Here is a 25,288-nt window from a genome sequence, read left to right as displayed (position 1 = left end):
ACGGGTTTCTCTCCAGTGGAAGGAGCCAGCCCCAGCGATTTCCATGGAGATGTTTTCCTTTCAGCCACAGGACTTGGGTAAACCCCTTTTACCTGATTTTTTTAAAGCATCTTGAGATTCCTGCCTACACGCCACCGGTCACCCTTGCCACCCTGCTGGCACTGCTAACCCGAGGCTCCCCTGGAGAGTCTGACTTTCAGGATCGCTGTCTTCCAGGAGTGCCGAAACAACCTCGGCTGTCAGAAGCATAAACCAGACAGCATCCTTGCAGGGATGATCCTCACCGTGGCCCAAGGTAGAGGATGCAGTGCTCTCCCCTCTGCATCTTCTCCAGGGCTTTGTCGATGCCGATGGGGATGTCGTGGTCCTCCCCTTCGCCCACGATGAACTTCACATCTTTACAATCGAACCTGGTGCCGCCGCAGAATCCCTCCAGGTGAACTGCAGAGAGGTGAGAGGGCAGGATCGCACCCGGAGCCCCCCAAACCAAGGCAAGGTGGGCTCCAAAGAAAGCATCTTATAAAGTGTTATCTCCCCAACTCCAGCAAAGCTCCAGCCCTGGAAGGGGGCTGGGGCAGCCAAGGAGCCCTTGGTGAGCGCACAGGGATGGGGAGGGCTCGGGAGCATTGCTGAAAAGCAAGGCAGGCATATCTCATCTAACCAAGGACGAGACAACAGATAAACATCATGACTAATATGTTCCCCTCGTACTCAACTGCACGAGTCAAGTCTTACTGGAACTGGGTATTGCTCCTGGCACGCTGCCATGCAGAGTTTATCACGGCGATTACAAATCTTCCATACGGCGCTATACAGCTTTGCCTTCTACCTCGAAAACAAGGCTATGTTCTCCCTCTAAGAACTCAAAGTACAAGATAAAACTTTTTGGTTTTCCCTTTTTTTTTTTTTTTTTTTTAATCTTCAACCACTAACCATGCTGTTCCAGCCCCAGACATTGGCAGAAGTGCAGACGGAGCGGACACCGGGTACCTGGCACATTCGCCACCTGGTATTCCTGGCTGCGTTTCCACAGCAAGATGATTCTTTATTTATTCAATCCTGAAGACGTTCCAGGCTTTGGGGACAGTTTTAGTTCTTTGCACTCTGCTTGCAGGGTACACAAGGCATATGCGTGCGGGCAGGTAAAAATAAAAGGAATTTCCTAAGGAATTCCTACGTACCATTAAAAAAAAAAAAGTCAGAAACAAATGAAAAAAAGCTTTTTAAGAGGAAAAATTCACAGTGCGCATTAATGTTGTCACAACTGTGCTTAAAGGTTTTGCAGCCTGGAAGGATGTGAGCTTCACCTTTGCTCGCTGCAGAGCGGAGAGAGCAGGATGTGACCCGAGGTACTGGGGGGCCCCCAACACCTCACCCCGGTGGCAGGGGTGGCAGGAGGCGAGCGCAAGGATGAGCCAAAGCAGACACAGTGCCAGATGTAGCCAAGGGTCTGGGCTCCGTACGGGTGAGCTGCAGCCCAGGCTGAAGGAAGGGTGCCTGTCCCTGCCCCACGGACACGTCCCTGCCCCGGGATGTCCGGGATGTCCCTGGGATGAGGTGCATGGGCGCAGCAGGCAGAGCCCCTTCCCGAGGGCAGGTCCAGCCCTGGGGTGTTACCCCAGGATGCTCTCCCCACCGCGGGGACAGGACACCAAGCTCCGCCTCGTCACCCCCCTCCTGCCACCAAAGCCATGATGGGACTCAAATGCGGTGGAGCAGAGGATGCCGATACGCTTGCCGGCATCCTGGGATGCATCCTGCATCCCTCGCGGGTGCACAGTGACCATGGGGCTCAGCACCCGGCTTGGGACGAGCACGAAAAGCACATCCAGCTCCTCCGGGGCTGACTCTGCTTTTGCTTTACCCATAACCAAGCCGGCTATATTCTTAGGCATAGGAAAAGTGGAAAATTCAACCTAAAATAGAGGTAACCCAGCAACCCCACAGCACTGTGCCATCTCCCTGCCTGTTCCCAGCAAGCACAGATCCCCCGAACCCCAAAAGCAGCACTACAGCCCTCCCAGGTCCCTTGTCCCCAGCAGGATGCGGCAGTGACGGGATGATCACGCTTTAAAACAGGATGCAGAGGAGGATGCTGCGATCCTTCCCTGCAAGGAGAGTTTCACTCTATTTTAATTGCAAGTAAAATACACTGGGCAAAGGGGGGGAAATCTCCGCTCAAGTTTCCAGGAGCGGGTCAGCTAGCTGCAGTTGCTCTTGGATTACAGGGGGAAAAAAAAGCTGCCGAAGGAACATCACTCTGGTTGCAGCTCTGACTTATTGTTCTCTCGGTGCCTGCAGCGATTTTGTTTTTGAAGAGCTGAGAACAGAGTGTACCGAGTGCGGCTGGCACACGAACTTGATGTGCTGACAGCAATTTGTACTCAGATTAAAAACGGAGAAGGAGGAGGGGTGGGGGGGAAAGGTTGTAACAAAAACTGGAATGCCAGATTTCAACTGCAACCCAGGTTTTAGGGACCGGAACTGCAAATTAGGGTCTGCAAAACTTCAAACCTACAAAAACACTTTCAAAACTCCAGCCTGGAGATGCCTGCTCCTGGAAGCGTGGTTTCTTCCAGCCGAATTCAGCAGCGATGAACGTTATACATGGCTGAGATAAACCATCACTGCTCCCCTGGGTCACAGCCCAGGGTGGGCTGCTGTGCCGTCCCCACAGCTGCCGTGCCGTCCCCGGCAGAGTGCCCACCATAAAAAGCACTGCACTTATTTTAAAAGGGAAAAAAAAAAAAAAAAAAAAAAAAAAAAGTCGTTTGCACCCAACCGCTCACTCCAAGGCTGCCTGCTGCTGCTTCTCCTCGTCCTCTCTCACGGGGATGTATTTAAGGGTCTCTGGCCCCTGGATGTATAGGGATGTATAGGGATGTATAGGTCCAAATGAATTACGGGCCACATGAGCTGCAAGTGGAGCGGCACGGCACGGCAGGCCGTCCTGCGGAGCATCCATCTCCAGGATTCTGACCACGCGCGTGCTCCAGCTCACAGCGTTTGCTCCGATGGACGCATTCATTTGAAATAGGTAAAGCAGGGATAATAGGCAGTGGGGCATCAGGCGTATGAAAAGCCTCGTTATTTGGCTTCTTAGGTCCTTTCAGAGAGATGATTTCTGCCTGCTGCTCCCCCTTCCCTGCCTCAGTCCCCTCCTGAGCCATTAAAGCATCGTCACGTTCCAGAAAACCTCACGCTGCAAAGGGAACAAGCAGAGAGGGACCAGGGCTCTCCCCATCCTCTGCACTGGGCACGGCGCTGCCTGTAGAGCACTCAGACCTAATCAAACTAGAGAGGAACGCTGGATCTGTGATGATTTTGATTATATTTAGTCTTTTAGTTTAATCTTTGGGGTAGTGGAGCCAGCTTGAAGCTCAGCTCGCAGCTGGTCCCCAGCTAGGATGCTCACCGCAGGAGAGGCAGACAGTCAAATCTTAGTCAAAAACTCATTTTTGCTTAGAAGAGAGCCTCGTTAGAAGAGCCAGCCATTTAACGCAGCCAGCATTATGAGCTGTCACAGCTCAGATCCAATTTCTCCTTTGCTAAAGAGAGTTAATCTTTGTGTACGGGAGCTCTGAAAGAGAGAAGAGAGTAAATGTCGCCCGTATGGAGCGAGCTCGGTGGCTGTGGTGGAGTGGTTCTTGGAAAGGGGGAAAAAAACCACCAGAAAAATAAAGCCTGGCTTCCCCTGTCCAGCCCTGCAAAATTCCTGCTCCAGAAACGGGATCAGAACAGGGAAAGCCCGATGGGACCCGAGCTCCTCATCCTCCCACGTCAGCTGAGACCACCCCAGCCTCAGCAAACCCCCTGTATTCGTTTCCTTCCTGCCTCAAGCAGCAGCAGCTCTCTGGCAACAGGGGAAGGGAAAGAAAAGGCTCCGTTCTGCAAGAGATGCGATAAAACCCACCAGAACTACAATCAGTGTTGGAACAAGGAGATCAAAGAAGCCACTGAGCACTGGCGGCGGTGCCCAAAACACTTAGCAAAGGATGCCATCGAGGGAGGACGTCCCAGCTACTGATGCTTTCGAGGCAAAGCCGGGGCTTTTGGCAGCCAGCGCATCCCGGGGCAGCTTGGACACTGCAACGGATGCAAAAGGGTTGGGGGAGATGGCAGAGCCCCAAAACCCCCTGGGGGTTTGCTTCTTCCACCCTCCCCGCAGCCGCCAGCTGAGCAGCGCTGGGGCTCGCAGGGATGTTTGTCAACGCGACCGAGAAACTGGAGCGCAGGTTTACATTCGAGCGGTCACTCCATCGCCGGCCGGCTGCTCCCGCGCCTTGAGGTTTTCCAATCAACCTCCCGGCCAGCGGCTCTGGCAGAAGCCACCGCTGGGGCTGCGCCAGGGAGAGCTCGGAGGAGCATCCCCGGGCGGACACTGACCCGCTGCTCTCCCAGCCCCTCTCCATCCCATCCGGCCTCCGGAAGGATGTAACTGCATCCCACCACGATGCACAGCCACCTACGTTCTGTACAGCGCCAGCAGCTCCTTAGCAGGGAGAAGAAAGCGGGGTGCTCTGGGGCAGCATACCCCCCCAGCCCCCTTGTCCCGGAGGGACCAGCACTCACTTTCCACTGTAGCACCTTCATTAGGGTTGGAGTAACCTTCTCCCTTCCTCTTGATCCTCCGGATTATTCCTCCATCCTCAAACAAGTCCTCGCCTTTGAAGTCAAGCAGCTCGACCTAAAAAAATAAAATAATAAAGGTGGGCAGAGCTCGGGAAGGGGGGGAAGGAGAAGAGAAAAACAACGGAAAAGTCACAAAGCAGCAGTTGATCGTCTGGCTGGAAAGCCAAGCCAGCTAATTCTCCGTTCAGCCGATGAGAAGTCGCCCATAAAAGCCAGCTCCAAGCCACAGCATAATACACCCGATTTATTAGAAATTGGGACACATCCAGTACCTGAAGTGTAGCACAAAGTAACAGTAAAAATAAGTTTATTAAGCTTGTAAGGGTACAACACGGCCGGTGCTGGAAGATGCCGTGAAAGCTGCCCGGGAGCAGCGTGGGCAGGAGTTTCCCCTTTGTTCCAGCTCCGACCCACGGCTCAGTCCCCGCTTGATTTGGAAGGACTAAGCCTTAATTTAGGGCAGACCCATTCCTCCCGCCCCACTGCCTTGTCCCGACGAGCCCTGCCCAGCGAGCACACCGTGCCAAAACCTTGGCTTTCCCACCGCCCCACAGCACTGACCGGTTTGTAGCACCTGGAGGCATCTCCCAGTTGCTTCCCCCTTCCCATCTACATGTTTAAACCAGGAATCTGCCCGCTCCCCACCCGGCACTGGGGCTCTCCCCAGTCAGCGTTTCAGTCCCAGCCTCCCAGCTCAGACACACATTTCTGAGAAAACCCTGGCAGCGGTTCCTGGAGCAGAGGGACACATTTCAGGAATCCAAGCTGGGTTTTTTTTGTTGGGTTGTTTTTTGGGTGGTGTGGCGTTTTTTGTTTTTTGGTTTTTTATTTATTTCTGAGCTGGCTGGCAAGGCAGAAAGGGAGCAGACGAGCTCATCCACGCGCTGGCTTCACCAGCACTACTTGCCTCGAAAAAGAGGGTGGCATTGGAGGGGATTTTGGGGGCGCTGCCAGCAGAGCCGTACGCGTACTCAGGTTTGCAGAGCAAGTAGCAGATCTCTCCCTTCTTCATGGTAGCCACCCCGATGTCCCACGCCTTGATTACCTGACCTAGGAGACAGGCAGATGTCAGGAACGAGGGAGCAACCAGCAGCCCAGCAAAAAAAGCAACAAAACATCAGCCTGGGTGCTGCAAGGATGGAGCAACCAGCAGCCCAGCAAAAAAAGCAACAAAACATCAGCCTGGGTGCTGCAAGGATGGAGCAACCAGCAGCCCAGCAAAAAAAGCAACAAAACATCAGCCTGGGTGCTGCAAGGATGGCACCCAAAAAAAATCCGCCCCCCTCACAAGTCACTTACAGCAGGGCTGACACTGTCCATCTGCCCTGCAGCAGGGTCCCACCCCACCAGAACCATCCCACCCCCTCCTGGGATCATCCCACCCCCAAGCATCCCCCGGACAGCCCCCCCTGCCCCCAGCCCAGCTCACCCTTGCCCAGGCTGAAGACGAAGGGCTCGTTCCGATCGCGGCTGGAGTCGAATTTTTTACCATTGGCCAGTTTGCCTTTGTAGTGGACATAAACCTTGTCCCCGATCATGGGGGACTCATCTTCGCTCCCGGGTCGTTTAATGATCTGAGAGAGAGAGAAACCACCCGTGAGAAGGGACACCATGGGACAGCTAAGGGTGCGTATGGAGAGAGAGTGACAGAGAGAGAGAAATGTGCAGACAAATACACACGCGCGCATGCATTTATATATATACACACACGCGCGCATGCATTTTTATATATATACACACGCGCGCATGCATTTTTATATATATACACACCCGCATATGCATTTTTATATATATACACACCCGCATATGCATTTATATATATATACACACACATATGCATTTTTATACAAACACATGCATGAATATATATAAAAATACACACACGCACGCATGCATATATATAAAAATACATATACACACATACATATACACCCCAGCGCTGCTCCAAACCGAACGAAGGCTTGAGGGGGAGCGGTTCGATTTGTCTTTCCCTCAGCCCCTAAAATTATCCCCCGCCCCAGAGCCACGGGGACGAGTGGGACAGGGCTGGGAGCAGAGACCTGCCTGGGCTTTGTGGAGGTGTCTGGATAAACACTGCGGTTCGAAACCTGAAGCGAATGCAATTACACTCGCTTTCTGTCCGTCCGCGTTTTACTCGCAGGGGTGTGTCATTTCACTACTCGCTTCTTGTCAACACTTCTTTTTTTTTTTTTTGAATGCTACAGCCTGGAACAAGCAGTTCTCGAGCTGAGGATGGAGCAGGGGAGGATGCTATTCTTAGAGGAAAGGTCCTATTCAACTGGAGAAGAGCAAGCGCTGGGGAGCAGAACTATCCAGAAAGGGCCCTGAAATATGAAAAGGGGGTTGTGGAGCAGACTGGATGACCTCAGTAATGTGCTCTTTCTAACGTCTGTGAGTCACACATAAAAATGCTTTGTAGATTTACAGTTAATAATCTGATTAGGAACACAATAGCTGTGAAACTCATTGAGTAGCCTGAACCCGTCCATCTCAAACACCACTCTATCCTTCTTTATTCCAAGCGATGCTCATCTCCTTTGCCTTTCGAATACATCAGTCCTACAGCCCTGGAAGTACTCCATGACCTCAAGAGCTGGGGATGCAGCCCACCAACATGACTGTGCACCCCACAACGCTGAAAGGAAGGCAGGACCCTCCCAGCAGCACGCCCTCACCTTCAGGACCCCTCGGTCTCGAGCTGGTGTGATGTCCTCCCCACGCTCAGCGAGAGCCGCCGCCTGCACCTCCCCTTCGCTCTTGGTGGCCTCATCAGTGGTCATTGTCTCCTTGCATAAGCCCCGGACCTGGAGAGACACGGCATGCACTCCATCAGCCCAGCGGGGCCACAGGAGGTGGTGGAAGAGGAAAGGGTTAAAGAAAATAAGCAGCTTGCTCTGCTTCGGGGCTGGGGCAGGAAGCTTCAAGCACATCTCAAGTGTGCAGAGCGGAAAAATCCCTTCCCAGGGGCTCCACCAACCCACAGGGCGCAGGAAACCCCAAAGTGTGACGCCAGCCATCCTCGCTGCTTGGGGACACGGGACAGCCCCACAGCTTCATCTGGCCGCTGTGGCGGGGACGCTGGCGGAGGTCCTCAGGCTTCATCTTCAGCCTCCCTAGGTCAACACCGCACTCCTGGCACCACCCGAGCAGGCTCCCCCAGCAAGAGTTTTACCCCCAAAAGCACCAGCAGGTAACACACGGAGCAGCCCACTGACTCCTGCGAGCAGACAAAAGGTGGGAACTCATCCCAGGGGGCTGCACCCCGACCACGGGGACCTTCCATGGTGATGCTCTACCGAGCCCCCACTCGGAGCAGGACGGGCACTGAAGCACCTACGTTGCAGACACCGAGGGCAGTGGCAGAGTCAGGAGAGACCAAAGCGCTCACGGGCAAGGAGCAAAGGGCTGGTGGCCACCAGGCTTCACCCATCCATCCCTTCTGGCTCATGTAGAGGTGGGCACCCCTTGGGTACAAGTGCTAGAAATAGGTGCACCAGGCTAGCACTTGCCTTTTGAGTTATTTTATACAGGTCAAGGTTATTTTCCACAAGGAATTACCTATTTCTCAGAGCCTCTGCTCATCAGACAGCAGCATCTCTACCCCAGGCAAACCTCGCTTCGTCTTGCCCACCAAGAACAGCCCAAAAAGAGGGCTGGCTCCAAGCCTTGGGCAAGCAAAGCGTAGAGAGACCTGAAGGCACAGCAAGGATCTTCTCCAAAACCTAAAGCAAAGCCTCCACCAAAAGAATCCCAAGTATTTGGGTGGACGAAGAGAAAATTCACAGCAAGACTCTGAAGAACTTGGGGGGGTTGGGGCAAGCTGCTGGAGCCCCGTGCTCCCAATGTCACCACGCGAGCAGCCGAGGTGCCAGAAAAGCCACGTTTTTCATCCAAGGCAGACTTTTTCCCAGTAGTGCCTAGTGAAAAGAGAATTGCCTACAGTTTAAAAAACATATTTCCTGATGATTTCCTTCAGACTGTAAGGCTATTTTGGTAGCCACACTGCTGTGCGACACGTAATCAAGGAAACATGTGACGGAGAATTAGAAAGCGATGGGTTTTTTAAGACATAAACCAGATCTATTAAAGTCCTAATTGCGACATTTTCCCACAGTCTTTGGTGTGGAAGCTGATGTTAACCAGCAGGAGAAATCATTCATTCGGGGGATTCAAAAAGAGCAAAGAAAGGATGTTTTCAGCTCCGAGGGCAGATAAGTCGTGCTGCAAGAAGAATTGTGCTCCTCGCACCCGGGTGGAAAGGGAAGAGCTGGAGCCCGGCCCCCCCCCCGACACAGGAAGCCACCGAGACACAAAGAGCCCTGCAATGGAAGAAGCAAATAGAAAAATAAGAGAACTACTTGCTGCAATACTCAATTACCACAGTCTTTGGGGTAGTATTTAATGAGATTTTGCATCTGCTCCCTTTCCCCCTGCCCTGCTAAGGTTTCAGATGGGAACACCTACAAAAGCACTAAAAAAGCAACTTTGGTGGTGGTGAGACTCGTCATCTCATGGGTATTTATACGTTGGAAAACATGCCATCGATTGGCTACTTTGGAAGAAATTTTTTATGATGAGGGTGGCGAAACAGTGGAGCAGGTTGCCCAGAGGTGGTAGATGCCCCATCCCTGCCACCATCCGAGGTCAGGCTGGATGGGGCTCTGAGCATCCTGATCCAGTGGAAGATGTCCCTGCCCGTGGTGGGGGGTTGGATGAGCTGGACTAGACCTTTAAAGGTCCCTTCCAACCCAAACTATTCCACGAATCAGGCACCAAGACGGCCTCCAAGCCACCATGGTCCACACTGCCTTGCCACCACTGCGGTCATCCTCTTGGAGGCGAGTGAGGAGGTGGCAATGCCCATCACGGTACGGACACGCCACTGGCACTGGCTCAGGGCTTCCCCGCACAGATGCTGCGCAGCACCGGGGACACAGCATCCACAACCCATTAATTAAGGAGCAGGAGGAGCCCAAAAAGGGGAGCAGCTTGTAAAAGAAGTGCCACATCCCATGGCAGAACCTCCACAAGGTCCACCAAGCAGGCACCGCTGGGATGCAGGAGACGGCTGGGGAGGTGCTGGCTCCCGGCTCGCTGGTTGCTAAATCCCACTAAGAGACATCTAAAAATACATCATACGCATCCTTCTCATTATTTTTCTACGTAAGCAATTAGTGGAGTCATCCAGGGAAGCTGGCCAAGGCGAGCGGGAGGGGACACGCTCTGCGTCAGAAGCAGTGGGAGGGATGGAGCCCACAAGACCAGCTATTAAGATGTGGTCCATGTTATGAAAGAGCTCCAGACTTCTCCGTCCAGCGAAAACGGCTCCAACTAGGTTAGAGAAAAGGCTGAGCGGCTCTTGCTTACCTCCGGTCTGGAGCGACAGAAGGAGGCTGGCTGGGGTCCAAAATCCCAATTAATTTGAAACAAACGGTGGTAGGGAAAACAAAAATATCTGCATGTCCCCAAGGTTTCAAGACCAGGGAGCCAGGACCCGTCGCTGAGAGGTGTCAGAGCCTGAATCTTCCCGTTGTGGGACCACGTGTGCTCTGGATACGGGGAGGGGATGGATTAATTAATTACCCTGTGCAAAAGCCTCGGGGTGTTCCTGACACCCCAAGCCAATCCCACTCTCCTGCTGCTGTTACCCACAAGCGCTGTTAAGTCTGCGAACAAAGCCAGGCTAAAGCACCCTCCCTGCCCTGAACACCCGTGCTGCCTCCTTTCCCTGGGATGGGAGGAGGAGAGAGGGTGGGGAAGGGTTAAACACCCCCCCCCCCCTTCAGTCTGGGGGTCCTTCTTCTCCAAGAGGTGCAGCAATTGAGAAATGCATAAGGGCACTGATGAAAGGCCACCAAGAAGGAAGGGATTTCCATGCACAGAGAACAAAAGTGATGGGAAGGTGAGGACAGAAATCCCGAGCACGCCCCAGGAAAGGGGCATGTGGGTGACGGGGGCAGTTTTGCACACCTTGGGGCAGTTTTGCACAGCTCAATTCTCCCCATTCTGAAGCAAAGTCCCTTGCAGGAGCCTGTAAACCCCACAAAATGCCCCTGCTTGAGCTCCGAGCCCAATGGTGGGGTATGGTCTGTCCCTCCAGGCACCATCCAGGTGCTCGTGGCTGGGCACAAACGCAGCCATAGGGACCCAGAGCCCCCAACTCCAGCCCCCCAGGCCCTGTGGAAGGGCAAAGTTGTTCCTCATCGCTAGAGGAAGGGCTTTGGGGTTTGCACTGGTTTGCTTTTGTTCAGTCTCTGCTCTACCGGTCGATCTGAAAATCCAGCATAGCTGTTTAATCTGTAATTTAAGAGCTATACTAAAACAAACTTTAAAATGCAGAGGTTTCGACACCTGGACGCAAGCTTTCCTTCAAGTGCAGTTATCCCAGCGTTAATTAGTATGAAATACATTAAAGAGCCTCTGGCTGAGCAAACAAGGAGGCTCACAAGCTCAGGAGACTCCCACACATGCACGAGGCGTGTTCCCCTCGGACCAGCACACGCCGACCCACGGCGCCGGCACACGCCTGCCCTCAGCCCCGCTAAATGAATATAATAAATGCCTTGAATTGCTCGAAAGCAACAACGGCTGCATCCCTCCCTCTTGCAAACCTTGCCGTTTCCCCAAACGCCATCCTGAGCAGTCGCAAATCCTGCACACCAGCACGAGCAGTTGCAATATTCTTCCCTCCCCCAGGATGGGAGAGCGGCATCACTGCAACTGATGCTCACGAGCAAGCAACGCCCCTGTGCAATTAAGCCACGATGGATGCCCACGAGCAATTAAGCGGCAATCAATGCCCAAGAGCAATTAAGCTGCCTGCAACAGGTATAGGCTGCCCAGGGAGAGCACCCTCCTGCGTGCCCCAATACAGCCGGGCAGTGCTGCGGCTCCATCCCTGATTTTAGCACTCCCGTACGATCAGTCATCAATTCAGTTGCTGCCTCGGAAAAATAGATCCTGCGCTTTTTTTTTTTTTTTTTTTTCTTTTAAAAGCAGGGTGCTTGTCAAACGATGAAAACACTGCTCCAGGAGGACGCACGGCCACCGCCAGCGGCACACGCTGTGCAGAAATCCACGCCACAAACCCAAGCCATTTCTTTTTGCAATTCCCTCCTGGTGCAGGTGTTGCTATCTTCCAGCCCAGAAAAATGCAAGAGAATTCCAAGCAGAGTAGGGGATGCAGAACAGGTATCCCACAGGCTCCCATCCCAAGCCACGTTTCCTAGAAATCGGCATACTGGGAATGTGCCAGCTCCAAATGGAAACTTCATGTCGCAGATCCCTCCCGGAGGCTCGCGGGAGGGGAAAAGGGAGTGGGGAGAGAGAAAGGCTGGGGGGGGGCTTCGAGGGGTCTCACCTTGCCACCGTGCAATCAGTGGAGAAGGTCTGAAGGGCCGGGGGGGGAGATGCCCAGTGGGGATTTCACACAAATACCTGGTAAGAGAAGGGCAGGGCGGAAATTAAAAATAAAATAATAAAATTTTTAAATTAAAACCCGCCTTGTTCTAGAGCAGGATTTAGAGAACAAGGGAGGACTGGGAGAGCGGTTTGAAGGTGCAGATGATGCTCCACCACGGTCAGAAAGGAGCGATGAGACCAGGGGCAAAGCCACCCAGGGCAGCTCGTCCGCTCCCGGCAGCCACAGGGCGATGCTTCGACGTGTCTCCATAAAAAACCGTTCAGCATCTTATTGCCAGCGTGAAAAAATGGAGGGGGGGGAAGAAAGCAAAACGGGGGGGGGGGGAGGGGGAGAAAGCAAAACGGGGGGGGAAAAGGGGAAAAAAGCAAAACGGGGGGGGAAAAAGGGGAAAAAAGCAAAACGGGGGGGGAAAAAGGGGAAAAAAGCAAAACGGGGGGGGAAAAAGGGGAAAAAAGCGAAACGGGGGGGGAAAAGGGGGAAAAAAGCGAAACGGGGGGGGAAAAGGGGGAAAAAAGCGAAACGGGGGGGGAAAGGGGGAAAAAAGCGAAACGGGGGGGGAAAGGGGGAAAAAAGCGAAACGGGGGGGGAAAAGGGGGAAAAAAGCGAAACGGGGGGGGAAAAGGGGGAAAAAAAGCGAAACGGGGGGGGAAAAGGGGGAAAAAAGCGAAACGGGGGGGGAAAAGGGGGAAAAAAGCGAAACGGGGGGGAAAAGGGGGAAAAAAGCGAAACGGGGGGGGAAAAGGGGGAAAAAAGCGAAACGGGGGGGGAAAAGGGGGAAAAAAGCGAAACGGGGGGGGAAAAGGGGGAAAAAAGCGAAACGGGGGGGGAAAAGGGGGAAAAAAAGCGAAACGGGGGGGGAAAAGGGGGAAAAAAAGCGAAACGGGGGGGGAAAAGGGGGAAAAAAGCGAAACGGGGGGGGAAAAGGGGGAAAAAAGCGAAACGGGGGGGGAAAAGGGGGAAAAAAGCGAAACGGGGGGGGAAAAGGGGGAAAAAAGCGAAAGGGGGGGGGAAAGGGGGAAAAAAGCGAAAGGGGGGGGGAAAAGGGGGAAAAAAGCGAAAGGGGGGGGGAAAAGGGGGAAAAAAGCGAAAGGGGGGGGGAAAGGGGGAAAAAAGCGAAAGGGGGGGGGGAAAGGGGGAAAAAAGCGAAAGGGGGGGGGAAAGGGGGAAAAAAAGCGAAACGGGGGGGGAAAGGGGGAAAAAAGCGAAACGGGGGGGGAAAGGGGGAAAAAAGCGAAACGGGGGGGAAAAGGGGGGAAAAAAGCGAAACGGGGGGGGAAAAGGGGGAAAAAAGCGAAACGGGGGGGGAAAAGGGGGAAAAAAGCGAAACGGGGGGGGAAAAGGGGGAAAAAAGCGAAACGGGGGGGGAAAAGGGGGAAAAAAGCGAAACGGGGGGGGGAAAAGGGGGAAAAAAGCGAAACGGGGGGGGAAAAGGGGGAAAAAAGCGAAACGGGGGGGGAAAAGGGGGAAAAAAGCGAAACGGGGGGGGAAAAGGGGGAAAAAAGCGAAACGGGGGGGGAAAAGGGGGAAAAAAGCGAAACGGGGGGGGAAAAGGGGGGAAAAAAGCGAAACGGGGGGGAAAAGGGGGAAAAAAGCGAAACGGGGGGGGAAAAGGGGGAAAAAAGCGAAACGGGGGGGGAAAAAGGGGGAAAAAAAGCGAAAGGGGGGGGGAAAGGGGGAAAAAAGCGAAAGGGGGGGGGAAAAGGGGAAAAAAGCGAAAGGGGGGGGGAAAAGGGGGAAAAAAGCGAAAGGGGGGGGGAAAGGGGGAAAAAAGCGAAAGGGGGGGGGAAAGGGGGAAAAAAGCGAAAGGGGGGGGGGAAAGGGGGAAAAAAGCGAAAGGGGGGGGAAAGGGGGAAAAAAGCGAAAGGGGGGGGAAAAGGGGGAAAAAAGCGAAAGGGGGGGGGAAAAGGGGGAAAAAAGCGAAAGGGGGGGGAAAAGGGGGAAAAAGCGAAAGGGGGGGGAAAAGGGGGAAAAAAGCAAAACGGGGGGGGAAAAGGGGGAAAAAAGCAAAACGGGGGGGGGAAAAGGGGGAAAAAAGCGAAACGGGGGGGGAAAAGGGGGAAAAAAGCGAAACGGGGGGGAAAAGGGGGAAAAAAGCGAAAGGGGGGGAAAAGGGGGAAAAAAGCGAAAGGGGGGGAAAAGGGGGAAAAAGCGAAAGGGGGGGAAAAGGGGGAAAAAAGCGAAAGGGGGGGGAAAAGGGGGAAAAAAGCGAAAGGGGGGAAAAGGGGAAAAAAGCGAAAGGGGGGGGAAAAGGGGAAAAAAGCGAAAGGGGGGGAAAAGGGGGAAAAAAGCGAAAGGGGGGGAAAAAGGGGAAAAAAGCGAAAGGGGGGGAAAAAGGGGAAAAAAGCGAAAGGGGGGGAAAAAAGGGGAAAAAAGCGAAAGGGGGGGAAAAAGGGGAAAAAAGCGAAAGGGGGGGAAAAAGGGGAAAAAAGCGAAAGGGGGGGAAAAAGGGGAAAAAAGCGAAAGGGGGGGAAAAAGGGGAAAAAAGCGAAAGGGGGGGAAAAAGGGGAAAAAAGCGAAAGGGGGGGAAAAGGGGAAAAAAGCGAAAGGGGGGGGAAAAGGGGAAAAAAGCGAAAGGGGGGGGAAAAGGGGAAAAAAGCGAAAGGGGGGGGAAAAGGGGAAAAAAAGCGAAAGGGGGGGAAAAAGGGGAAAAAAGCAAAAGGGGGGGAAAAAGGGGAAAAAAGCAAAAGGGGGGGAAAAAGGGGAAAAAAGCAAAAGGGGGGGAAAAAGGGGAAAAAAGCGAAAGGGGGGGAAAAAGGGGAAAAAAGCGAAAGGGGGGAAAAAGGGGAAAAAAGCGAAAGGGGGGGAAAAAGGGGAAAAAAGCGAAAAGGGGGGGAAAAAGGGGAAAAAAGCGAAAGGGGGGGAAAAAAGGGGAAAAAAGCGAAAGGGGGGGAGAAAAAGGGGAAAAAAGCGAAAGGGGGGGAAAAAGGGGAAAAAAGCGAAAGGGGGGGAAAAAAGGGGAAAAAAGCGAAAGGGGGGGAAAAAGGGGGAAAAAAAGCGAAAGGGGGGGAAAAAGGGGAAAAAAGCGAAAGGGGGGGAAAAAGGGGAAAAAAGCAAAAGGGGGGGAAAAAGGGGAAAAAAGCAAAAGGGGGGGAAAAAGGGGAAAAAAGCAAAAGGGGGGGAAAAAGGGGAAAAAAGCAAAAGGGGGGGAAAAAGGGGAAAAAGCAAAAGGGGGGGAAAAAGGGGAAAAAAGCAAAAGGGGGGGAAAAAGGGGGAAAAAAGCAAAAGGGGGGGAAAAAGGGGGAAAAAAGCAAAAGGGGGGGAAAAAGGGGAAAAAAGCAAAAGGGGGGGAAAGGGGAAAAAAGCAAAAGGGGGGGAAAAAGGGGAAAAAAGCAAAAGGGGGGGAAAAAGGGGAAAAAAGCAAAAGGGGGGGAAAAAAGGGGAAAAAAGCAAAAGGGGGGGAAAAAGGGGAAAAAGCAAAAAGGGGGGGAAAAAGGGGAAAAAAGCAAAAGGGGGGGAAAAAGGGGAAAAAAAGCAAAAGGGGGGGAAAAAGGGGAAAAAAGCAAAAGGGGGGGAAAAAGGGGAAAAAAGCAAAAGGGGGGGAAAAAGGGGAAAAAAGCAAAAGGGGGGGAAAAAGGGGAAAAAAGCAAAAGGGGGGGAAAAAGGGGAAAAAAGCAAAAGGGGGGGAAAAAGGGGAAAAAAAGCAAAAAGGGGGGGAAAAAGGGGAAAAAAGCAAAAGGGGGGGAAAAAGGGGAAAAAAGCAAAAGGGGGGGGAAAAAGGGGAAAAAAGCAAAAGGGGGGGAAAAAGGGGAAAAAAGCAAAAGGGGGGGAAAAAGGGGAAAAAAGCAAAAGGGGGGGAAAAAGGGGAAAAAAGCAAAAGGGGGGGAAAAAGGGGAAAAAAAGCAAAAGGGGGGGAAAAAGGGGAAAAAAAGCAAAAGGGGGGGAAAGGGGAAAAAAGCAAAAGGGGGGGAAAGGGGAAAAAAGCAAAAGGGGGGGAAAGGGGAAAAAAGCAAAAGGGGGGGAAAGGGGAAAAAAGCAAAAGGGGGGAAAAAGGGGGGGGAAAAAGAAAACAGGAAAAAAGAAAAAAGGGGAAAAAAAGGGGAAAAGAAAAAGGGAAAAAAGAAAAAAGGGAAAAAAAGGGAAAAAAGGGCCATATTCTGTCCAACTTTTTATTGACCACTGCTGAAAGTCAAGATGAAAATTAACAGGATGGAAAAACCAGCGCTGGCTGCTCTGGGGTTCCTTCCTTGAGCCCCACTCAGCACCAGGCGCTCGCACGGCGCCACACCAGCCCTCGAAGCTTGGGATTGCAACACAGGATGGACATTTTTTTTTTTTTTTTTTTAAATGCAAAGGTCGGCTAAAAACCAGCAAATCGAGAGCAAATCTCCCCGGGGGAAGACGTGGGGCCCCGAAGCTGGGGGGCATCACCCCACGGCACAGCCCCGATGCACCCCTAGCCTTCATCCCCGGCAGGTAACGAACACCGCCGCAATTAGCGTAGCAGCTGGGCTCTCTCCACTGTCCCACCGTGGTTTCGCTTCCCCCTTGATTAGAAAAACTATTTTTTCAATATTTTTTTTTTCCTAATAACAATCTAATTTTTTTCTAATACTATACCTGCTTACTGAGCAAACCGTCCCCGTGGAGCGGGCGAGGGATGACCAGAGCAGCAATTTTCCCCGGACAAGGGCGTTTTAAGATGCCTGCAGGGCAGAGACCCAGGGAGACGCTTGAGCCACCAATAAATTAAAATTGGGATTTCTAAGACCTTCTCAAACCCGACAAGGCACCTCCACCCCGACCCATACGGATGCCCCCAGGCACCACGTGCCATTTCTCACACCCATATAGCACAACTTGAATTAAAAATTAACTTTTTTTTTTCCCACCCCCCCACCCCTAAAAAAATCCTGGCCACTTGCCTTTCCAATAAATTTAGAAAAAAAAAAAAAAAAAAAGCCAGCCATAAAATTTCAAGTATCTCTAGCTGAATAAGACTCACATGGCTTGATTGACTTCCTAGCATGCACGTTGTGCAAGCGGCTAACATCCCGGCGGGCCAGTCATGGCAACTTTTATTCAAACAGAAAAACAAAACGCAAACAGAGCTGCTTTAGAGCCTCCATCCTCCATCGGGGTGAACCCGAGCGAACCCCCCTGGTCTCTGCCCCGGCGTTGACTCCTGCCCACCCAGACCCCGGTACCCCCGCCCTGAGCATCCCTCCAGCATCCCAAGGCCACCCAGTGGGGACACCCCAGGGAGGGATGCGGTCACCCAATCACCCCCCAAGCTCCAGAAGGTATAGGTGCTATTAACCGACGAGCGGAAGCAAGGGAAGGTTTTTAAGCAATTAAAAGAATAACGAAGGGAGAAAAGGAAACTACTGCATGCGGCTAACTTAAATACAACGGTATGTGTTCCCGTCACACTTGCTTAATCATTTTGCCTAGCTAATATTTTTAAGTTTCTGAAGTGGTTTTAGTTCAGATCCAAGTCATAACTGATTTTTTTTTTTTTTTAAATATGTTGAATAAGAGGCCTGCCCTCAAGTTTCAGCTGCAGCGAGAGGAACAAGTGAGCAGGACGGCTCGCTGCTCCCTGCCAGAATAAATATTTCAACAGAAAGCAACGTGGGTTCAGCCTGTCTGCATCCCCCAGGAGCGAGGCAAGCGCACCCACACCAACCACATGCAAAAAAGACTTTCAGCAAGGAGTTGTTTTTCTCCCAGTTTACAATATATAAACCCATTAAAAAGAATCTGGTTGCTTTTTTTTTTTTTTTTTTGCCTTTTTATTTTTTTTTTTGCCTTGTTATCCAGCAAGGAAATGCTTGCTCGGTGGTTTTTCCAGGTTGCTTGAAAATAAGAAATCGCAGGGATCAAGCTCCTTTGGACTCGACCCTCCTGCGAGCATCCCACCAGCAGCCTGTGGTCCATCCCCTCCAGCGTGGGTACCAGAGACACAACGCCCTTTGCTTTCATGTGAAATGGAAAAAAAAACAAGCAATATATTTTTTTTTTCCCCTTCCTTTATTCCAAAAGACAAACGCACACTGGGGAAAGCAAAAGCCATAAACATTTATGGGTTGTTGCTCTTCCAAGGGGAGAAGGTGCCAGGGATGGGATGTGATGGAGGGTTTTACACACCGATGCTCTGCAGCTCCCACCCCGGCTGCCTCCAAAGCCAGCCCCAGCCCCAGCGAGGATTTCAGCTACTCCCACCACGAAAATCACGACAAGTCTCTGCCACATGCGGCACATCCCAGAAATAAGTGGGAAAAATGGGAATGCCAGAGCCAGCAGCAAAGCCTCTGCTCTCCACCAGCAGGGAGAGGCACCAGCCTGCACCCATCCCGCTGCTGGGCAGGCTGACACAGCCTCAGATGATGGTAAAAAAGAAATCAAAAAATATTAATAAGCGCATAAATAGCTGTTCCACACCTGCCCAGGCTTCTTGGGAGATGGCTGGGCCAAGGGGCTGAGCACCCTAACGAGCTCAGAGGCCGTTATATACAGACACTCACATAACAGCAGGGAACACAATTTCCTAATGCTTTCGTAAATTAGGATTATGTAACTGGAGGGGGGAAAAAAAATAATAATAATATAGCCAAGCAGGTTATATAAGCCATCTTTAAAAAGTGAAAAAGTACTTGACATCCCACTACCCACTCCTTGGCACCCTCTAACTGTTTTTTTTGCCATCAAAAACGAGCAGGCTCCTTTTCATCGTGTCTTCTCCCCTGGTCAAAACAAGCAGGGAGAACAGAGCCAGCCAGGTTTTTTTGGGACACTGGAAAGAAATATTTCACCTCTGGCTACTAAATGTGAGGCTCCCCTGGCCGTACCGCACATCCCGGGAAAGCCGGACCCTGCCATGGGGGGCTCGGAGCATCCTCCTGGCAGCAGCTATACCAACACCGAGGAAATCCAAATTTAAGAGACAGCTTGGGGGGGGGGGGGGTGTAACTAAAATAAATACGAAATGGGAATAAAGAAAGGCCTCGTTTGCAAATTCTGTTCTAATTTAGCCTTTTCTCCAGAATAAATCTGACGATTAAACTTGGGTTTATTTAATTCTTTTTAATTTCTAAAAGCATCTCGGTCCTCACCAACAGATTTAGGGGTTTCTCCAACAAAACTTTCAGCCACGTGACCCTGAACCGCAGCTCTGCTGTATTTCATCGCTTACCCCTCTAAGACACAAATCTGCTGTATTTAATCACTTACCCCCACGCACAAGGGCTGGGCAGCATCCTGAGAGCCCCGGTGTCAAATCCTGGGGGGGGGGGGGGGGATCCCCAACTTGGCATTGCCACGCACCCAGGAATAACCCAGCACCCCTTTTTTTTGATGCTCCGTGTGCCCCCACGGTCTATAAATGCCAAATTATATCGGGCAAATGGCAATTCTTGGCATGTTGTGAAACAGCAGCCTGTTCCCGTGCCAAACGGGGATTGCTTGGAGGCGACAAGGAAACGCCACGAGCAGCCAAGCTGCCGGAGGGGGACCGGGACCACCGCCACCATCGCTCAGGATGCTGCCACGGTGCAGGGGCTCAGCCCCGGGGCAGCCAGAAGCCACCGAGGATGCCACGGCTTTGGGGACAACGTGGCATCACCATGGGGTCACCCCACCCCGCCAGCCCAGAGCAGCGGCAAAGTGCACATGAGCACACGTGTCCACACACACATACGTGTGCAGGCACACAGACGTGTGCATCGCTTGAGGATGGGGAGGGAGCCCACACCTGCACCGGGACGGGGGTCACAGCCCAGAGATGATGTATTTGCCAGGCGGTGCCTCCTAGAGCGCGTTTTATTGAATTCAGTGATTAAATTTAACATAAATCCAAAAGCATTTGATGTGGGAATACGTTTAATGAGGGTAATTTTCTAAGAGCGATACTACTACGGATGAAGACGGGACATTGCTGGCAGAAGACTATTTAATTGCAGTCCCCTCGTCCCACCGCTTCCCTTCTGACTGCTATTTACTACTAATTTTCCAGATTTTCCAATACATTTCACTCGCACGATCAGAAATCCTTATTTCAATCCCAATTAATTGATTATGGAAAAAGCTCATTGGCCCATGACAAACAGGTTCCATGAACAACTCGTACGTTAAGAGCACTCGTGACCATTGCTTTGTGTCCACAAACATACACCATGAAATAAATTAAAAAAAAACAACCTTGCCAAATAATTTATTATTTCCCCCATGATACGCACGAGATCGGTACGAGCTCTGCAGCTCCCTCAAGGGGCTGTAACAACTTTATATAAACATATACAACTGCGAGCAAATATTAAAAAAAAAAATAAATAGCACACAAGTATAAATAACTAAGAACAAATTAGTCTCTAAATATTTCACAGAATATTTTCCCCTCTGAGCCAGCGTGGCCACGCAGAGGCAGGCCTGGGTGCTGAGCATCTCGAGCCTTACGGCAAACTTTCTCCTTCTGCAAGCCATAATTAAAACACACCTAATTACACAACCGGATGTTCCTGAAGGACACAATTTGATTTTTACTTGAGAATTGTCCTTATTTTCTGCTTCGTCCCAGCAGGAAGATGCTCTAAGACTGCTGGGGAAGGACCTCAACAAAATTCAAGCGTGTGCTGGGCAAATACAGCCTTGGGAAGCTATGATTATTTGCTGTTATTTTTTTAAAAAAGAAAATAGTTGCACAAGCCATCATCCCAGCAGCCACCTCTGCTCCGGGCAGGACGGGCATCGCGAGCAGCTCGCACCATGCCAGCCTTCCCCCCCAGACCCCCTCCAGCACGGGTCCTGCTCCATCCTCCCAGCCCAAAACCACAAGAGAGGCCCCATGTCACCCATCCCTCCCAGCGACTTTCAGCAGAAGTGATCACTTCTCCACTAATTCCCCAGAAATCTGCTTTTTTTTTTTTTTCCCCTTTTTCTTTTGCCCTCCTTTTTTCCACGCTGTCACCCACTGCCTGCAGCACAAGCCCTGCCCGCTTCATCACCCCCAACCCCCCACCCCCCCCCCCCCAGCAACCCATCACCCCGGCTCCTGGGAGCACCCAGCTCCATCACACCGAGGGGACCCCAGCGTCCCCATCAAGGGGACGCCAGCACCACCACCTTTGGGCTACAAAATAAATTCTCAGCCCCACGCTCCCAGTTAACCCTTTGCCGTCATTCCCACCGTTCCGGCGCTGTTTCTGTGTGTGTGCGTCCCCCAAGCAGTTTTGTCCCATCTCCAGGGTACCAGGATGCAAATTAAAACCGGAGCATCCCCAAGTCGCAGCATCAACACCCAACCCCAGACCTCCAGGGAAAAAGCCAGAGACAGGCTCTGCTGGACACATTTAATAATTTTCTTCCCCCCCCAGCCCTTTGCGGGGCAGAGAAGGAGGCAGGAGGGACGCAGCTTCCCCACATTTTAAAAGAAGGAGCGATTTGCGCTCTCAACTTTTCCTTTTTTAACTTGTCATCCCAGTTTCCAGGCTGGGTTCGATGCCCTGGTGCCATCCCAAATCCACCTCAACAATTAACAGCTCATTACAGGACAAACACCATTTAAACAGTACCTTTAAAACCCGAAAGTATCAGGTTTTTTTGTTGTTGTTTGCTTTTTTTGGTTTAGTTATTATTATTTTTCAAGGGGGTTGGGTATTATTTTTTTTTCACTGGCAGCAGCGTGGTCCATTTGCTTAGCCCAGCAAGGACAGAAACTGCTGCATCGGAGGCCTTGGCTGGGAACTGCTGCTGGTGATGGACGTAAACCCCGGAGCCCTTATAGGCTCATTGTAAAATTTTTAAAAACAGAAGCTCTGAAAGAGATTTTGTGCCCAGAGAGGAGGGAAAAATACCACAAAATTAAAAAAAAAAATCACATTTACCTTGTGCAATCGCTAGCTACTGCCACTGAGCCTACATATTCTATATATTCTATATATTCGTGTCCACCCCTATAGGGCCAGCGGCTCATGGGGAAGTGCCACAGCGAGCACAGGAGCCTTGTTTGGTGTGAAAAAGTGGGAAAAAGAGAAACCCCCTCCCTCGAGCACCGTCCCGCTGGGATGCCGGCCCCTGCCCATGCGACCCTGTCCCATCAATGCCACCTTGTCCCCCTCCCAGCGTGTCCCAGTGCCCCCAGCAACACTCGTGCTCCTCTGTATTAACAGGTGCTCCCTGCACTGGGGAGGGGGTCTACAGGGTGGGGCCCCCCATCTTATCCTCACCCCCCTCACTGGGGGCAGCATCCCTGTCCCCACAGGACTTCTCAGCCCCACGCAGGACCCCAGCACCCCCCACCCAGCCCCCAGCGGGGTCCATCAGCCCCACGCGTGCCTCTCCCCAGCCCCCACACTATCCCCCCCCAGACCTACGGCGTCTCTCCAGCCCCCCACGGACACCACCCCCAGTGCCCCCCCAGCCCCACAGGGCCACGCAGGGCTGCCCCCGGCCCCCAGCCCCACACAAGGCATTGCTGAGTCTTCCCACAGCCCCACACTGGGACTCCCACACCCTGGACCCACGCAGGGATCCCCACACCCCTGGCCCCGCAGACCCCTGGCTCCCCAGACCCCCGGCCCCACCGCAGGACCTCGGTGCCCCCACACAGCCTGCGTCAGGGTCCCCCCAGCCCCAGACAGGGACCCCCTCAGACCCCCGTCCGCACTCTGGAACCCTCCAGCCCCTCGGAGAGCCCCTCGGACCCCCGGCCCCACGACGGGACCCCTGGCCCTGCAAAGAGACCCTCCAGCCCCACGCAGAGACCCAAACACCCCCAGCCCCACGCAGGGGTCCCTCAGACCCCCGGCCGCAGGCCGGAACCCCTCAGACCCCTGGCCCAACACCGGAACCCCCGGCCCCACGTGGCGACCCTCACATCCCTGGCCCCAGGCAGGGACCCCCCGCTCCACGGAGGGGCCCCTCAGAGCCCCGGCCCACACCACACAGGGACCCTCCGACCCCAGCAGGGACCCCAGCAGGGACCCCCCGGCCCCACACAGGGAGCCCCCAGCTCCCCGGCCCCACGCAAGGACCCCCCAGCTCCCCTCCCCGCCCCGCCGCCCCCGGCCCCGCCGGCCCCCACCTGCCGCCGCCCCGCGCTCCGCCGCCGCCCGGCTCCGAGTGGCACCGCGCGCCCGCGCCGGCCGAGTCTCCCCGGCCGCCGCGCCCCGCCTTCCTGCCCGCCCCCCATTGGCCGCTCCGCCTGCCCGTCTCGGCGCGGCGCCCGCTGCGCCTCCTCATTGGCTCGAGTGGCCGAGATATGCAAATCAGAACGTTCGCCCCGCCCCTGGTGGGCCAGACCGCCCCGCCCCGCGCACTTGCCGGGGGCAGCGGCGGCAGAGCCGGGCGGGGGCGGGGGGGGCGGCCCTGTGCGGTGACCCCCGGGGGTCCCCGGCCCCCGTGCGGTGCCCCGGGGGGGGTGGGGGACAGCTCCGTGCGGTGCTGCAAGGACACCACGGCCCCGCGCGGTGCTCCAAGGTTCCCCCAGCCTTGAGCGGTGCCGCTGAGGCGGGGGGGCAGCTCTGTGCAACCCTCTCAAGGACACCCCAGCCCTAGAGAACCAGCCAGCCCCCTGCAACGCCCCACGGGTACCCCAGCCCCACACAATCCCCCCATAGGTACCCCAACCCCGTGCAACACCCCACAGGTACCCCCCCAACCCCCACACAATGCCCCACAGGCACCTCCAACCCCATGCAACACCCCACAGGCAACCCCAACCCCATGCAACACCCCACCAGTACAGTACCCCAACCCCACGCAACACCCCACAGGTACCCTAACACCACTCAATGCCCCACGAGTACCCCCCAGTTCCATGCAACACCCCACAGGTACCCCAACCCCTTGCAATGCCCCATGGGTACCCCAACCCCACGCAACATCCCATGGGTACCCCGAACCCCACGCAACCCCCCTGGGGTTTGCTAAGGGCAGCATCACCCTAGAAAGCAAACAACAGTGTCCCACAGCTGGGGACAGAGAGGGGCAGGGGATGGAGGACACACCCAGCTGCTGGGACATGCAGAAATGTTCCTGTTCAGTATGAAGGAGAGAATGTTAAGATCTGCCTCAAAATCCACCCCAGATTAGAAATAACGTAATTTCCAATTAAACATCCCATTCCTGCTCACACACGTTCAGCTAATTGCAGCACCCGAGCTGAGAGGGGCAAAAAAAGCTTGGGGGGGTGGGGGGGTGATCAGTGGGCATTGAAATTGTGGGATTTCAGTCTTTTTAATGATAAAGAGTTCATTTTTATAAGGCTTATGTCAGAGCTGGTGCCCGCAGTTCCCAACCTGCGCCCCAATTCCCACGTGTTGATCCCAATAACCCCACAGATGCTCACTCGCAGCTCTGCTCTTTGATGCCCGGTTCAATTTTCCCAGCTGTAATTTAGACACGGATGGCACTCCCTGGAAATACAGAGTTAAAATTCAACTCCGTTAAAAATTTAGAAAAAAAAAAAGGAAATATTTTCATGACGTTTCATTTTTCCCCTCTCTCAAATAACCCAGTTGAATCTTGCATTTTGGTTTTAAACATTTCCTGCCTGGCCTCCGAGAGCTTTTACATTTCCATTTATCAAAGAAATATTACAGGTTGCAAATAGCAGGAAACCCTGCAGCTTCATTTCGTGCAGGCCCTGAAAAATCCTACCGGATCAACGGCAGCAGCAGGGGGGGGGGGGTCGGGAGGGTCCAGCCTGGTTTGCTTTTGCACCAGAGGGTCCAGCCTGGTTTGCTTTTGCACCACAAAAATGGGAATTTTTGTTGTTTGCACGAGAAAAATAAAAGCAAAATACACGGGGGCAAAAGCACCAGAGTTGTTTTTTTTAGAAGACATCTTGCAAATCACCGTGACACCAGCGCCCGACCCACAGCTTGTTCTGCTTTCTTGGGTGGTGGGATGCCTGAAACAGCCCCCACCCCACCCCCTTCCCCGTCCCCCCCCATCCCTGTAACACAACCTGGAGGAAATCTGCTCCATAAATAATCCCGGATGGCTTCGGGGTGGCTGCCAGGGGCACTGCTTGTTCCCCCTCACTATCCAGCTGGCCGCACATGTCCTGCCCCAGGGTCGTCACCCGGCTCCGAAAGGGTGGGGGGGTCTGGGGGAAAGCCTCGCCCCCCCCCCAGAAGTGGGGAGCAAAAGCCAGAGCCCCCCCATTTGCCTGCAATGCCCTTCCTCATGCCAGCCCCTGAGCACCTTGTGCGACGTGAAAGCTGCAGTTCCTGGGAGAAAAAAAAAATTTAAAATAAAATAGAAGATATTTTT

General features: G+C 53.3%; 1 protein-coding gene across 4 annotated transcripts in view; it reads right to left on the bottom strand.

The window, feature by feature from the left end:
• The window catches only part of FKBP5 (FKBP prolyl isomerase 5), a 28,129-nt gene extending 4,957 nt beyond the window's left edge, over positions 1 to 23,172 (bottom strand). Inside the window, exons 1-7 of one of the 4 annotated variants that reach the window (XM_056362016.1) lie at positions 23,094 to 23,111; positions 12,014 to 12,090; positions 7,329 to 7,457; positions 6,062 to 6,206; positions 5,540 to 5,682; positions 4,573 to 4,687; positions 285 to 441 (exon numbers count right to left, since the gene is read on the bottom strand). In XM_056362016.1, coding sequence (XP_056217991.1) covers positions 285 to 441; positions 4,573 to 4,687; positions 5,540 to 5,682; positions 6,062 to 6,206; positions 7,329 to 7,433 — 665 coding nt within the window. In that variant the 5' untranslated portion in view covers positions 7,434 to 7,457; positions 12,014 to 12,090; positions 23,094 to 23,111. Of the gene's footprint in view, positions 1 to 284; positions 442 to 4,572; positions 4,688 to 5,539; positions 5,683 to 6,061; positions 6,207 to 7,328; positions 7,458 to 12,013; positions 12,091 to 16,633; positions 16,720 to 23,093 lie in introns of those variants that run through there. The other 3 variants (XM_056362013.1, XM_056362015.1, XM_056362017.1) reach the window with 3 other exon arrangements.
• Between the last annotated feature and the right edge of the window lie 2,116 nt (positions 23,173 to 25,288).

The sequence above is a fragment of the Falco biarmicus genome, chromosome 16 (genome assembly GCF_023638135.1).
Source record: "Falco biarmicus isolate bFalBia1 chromosome 16, bFalBia1.pri, whole genome shotgun sequence".
Taxonomy (NCBI): Eukaryota; Metazoa; Chordata; class Aves; order Falconiformes; family Falconidae; genus Falco; species Falco biarmicus.
The sequence above is the reverse complement of the archived record's forward strand: the minus strand, read 5'-3'. Positions and strand labels throughout refer to the sequence as shown.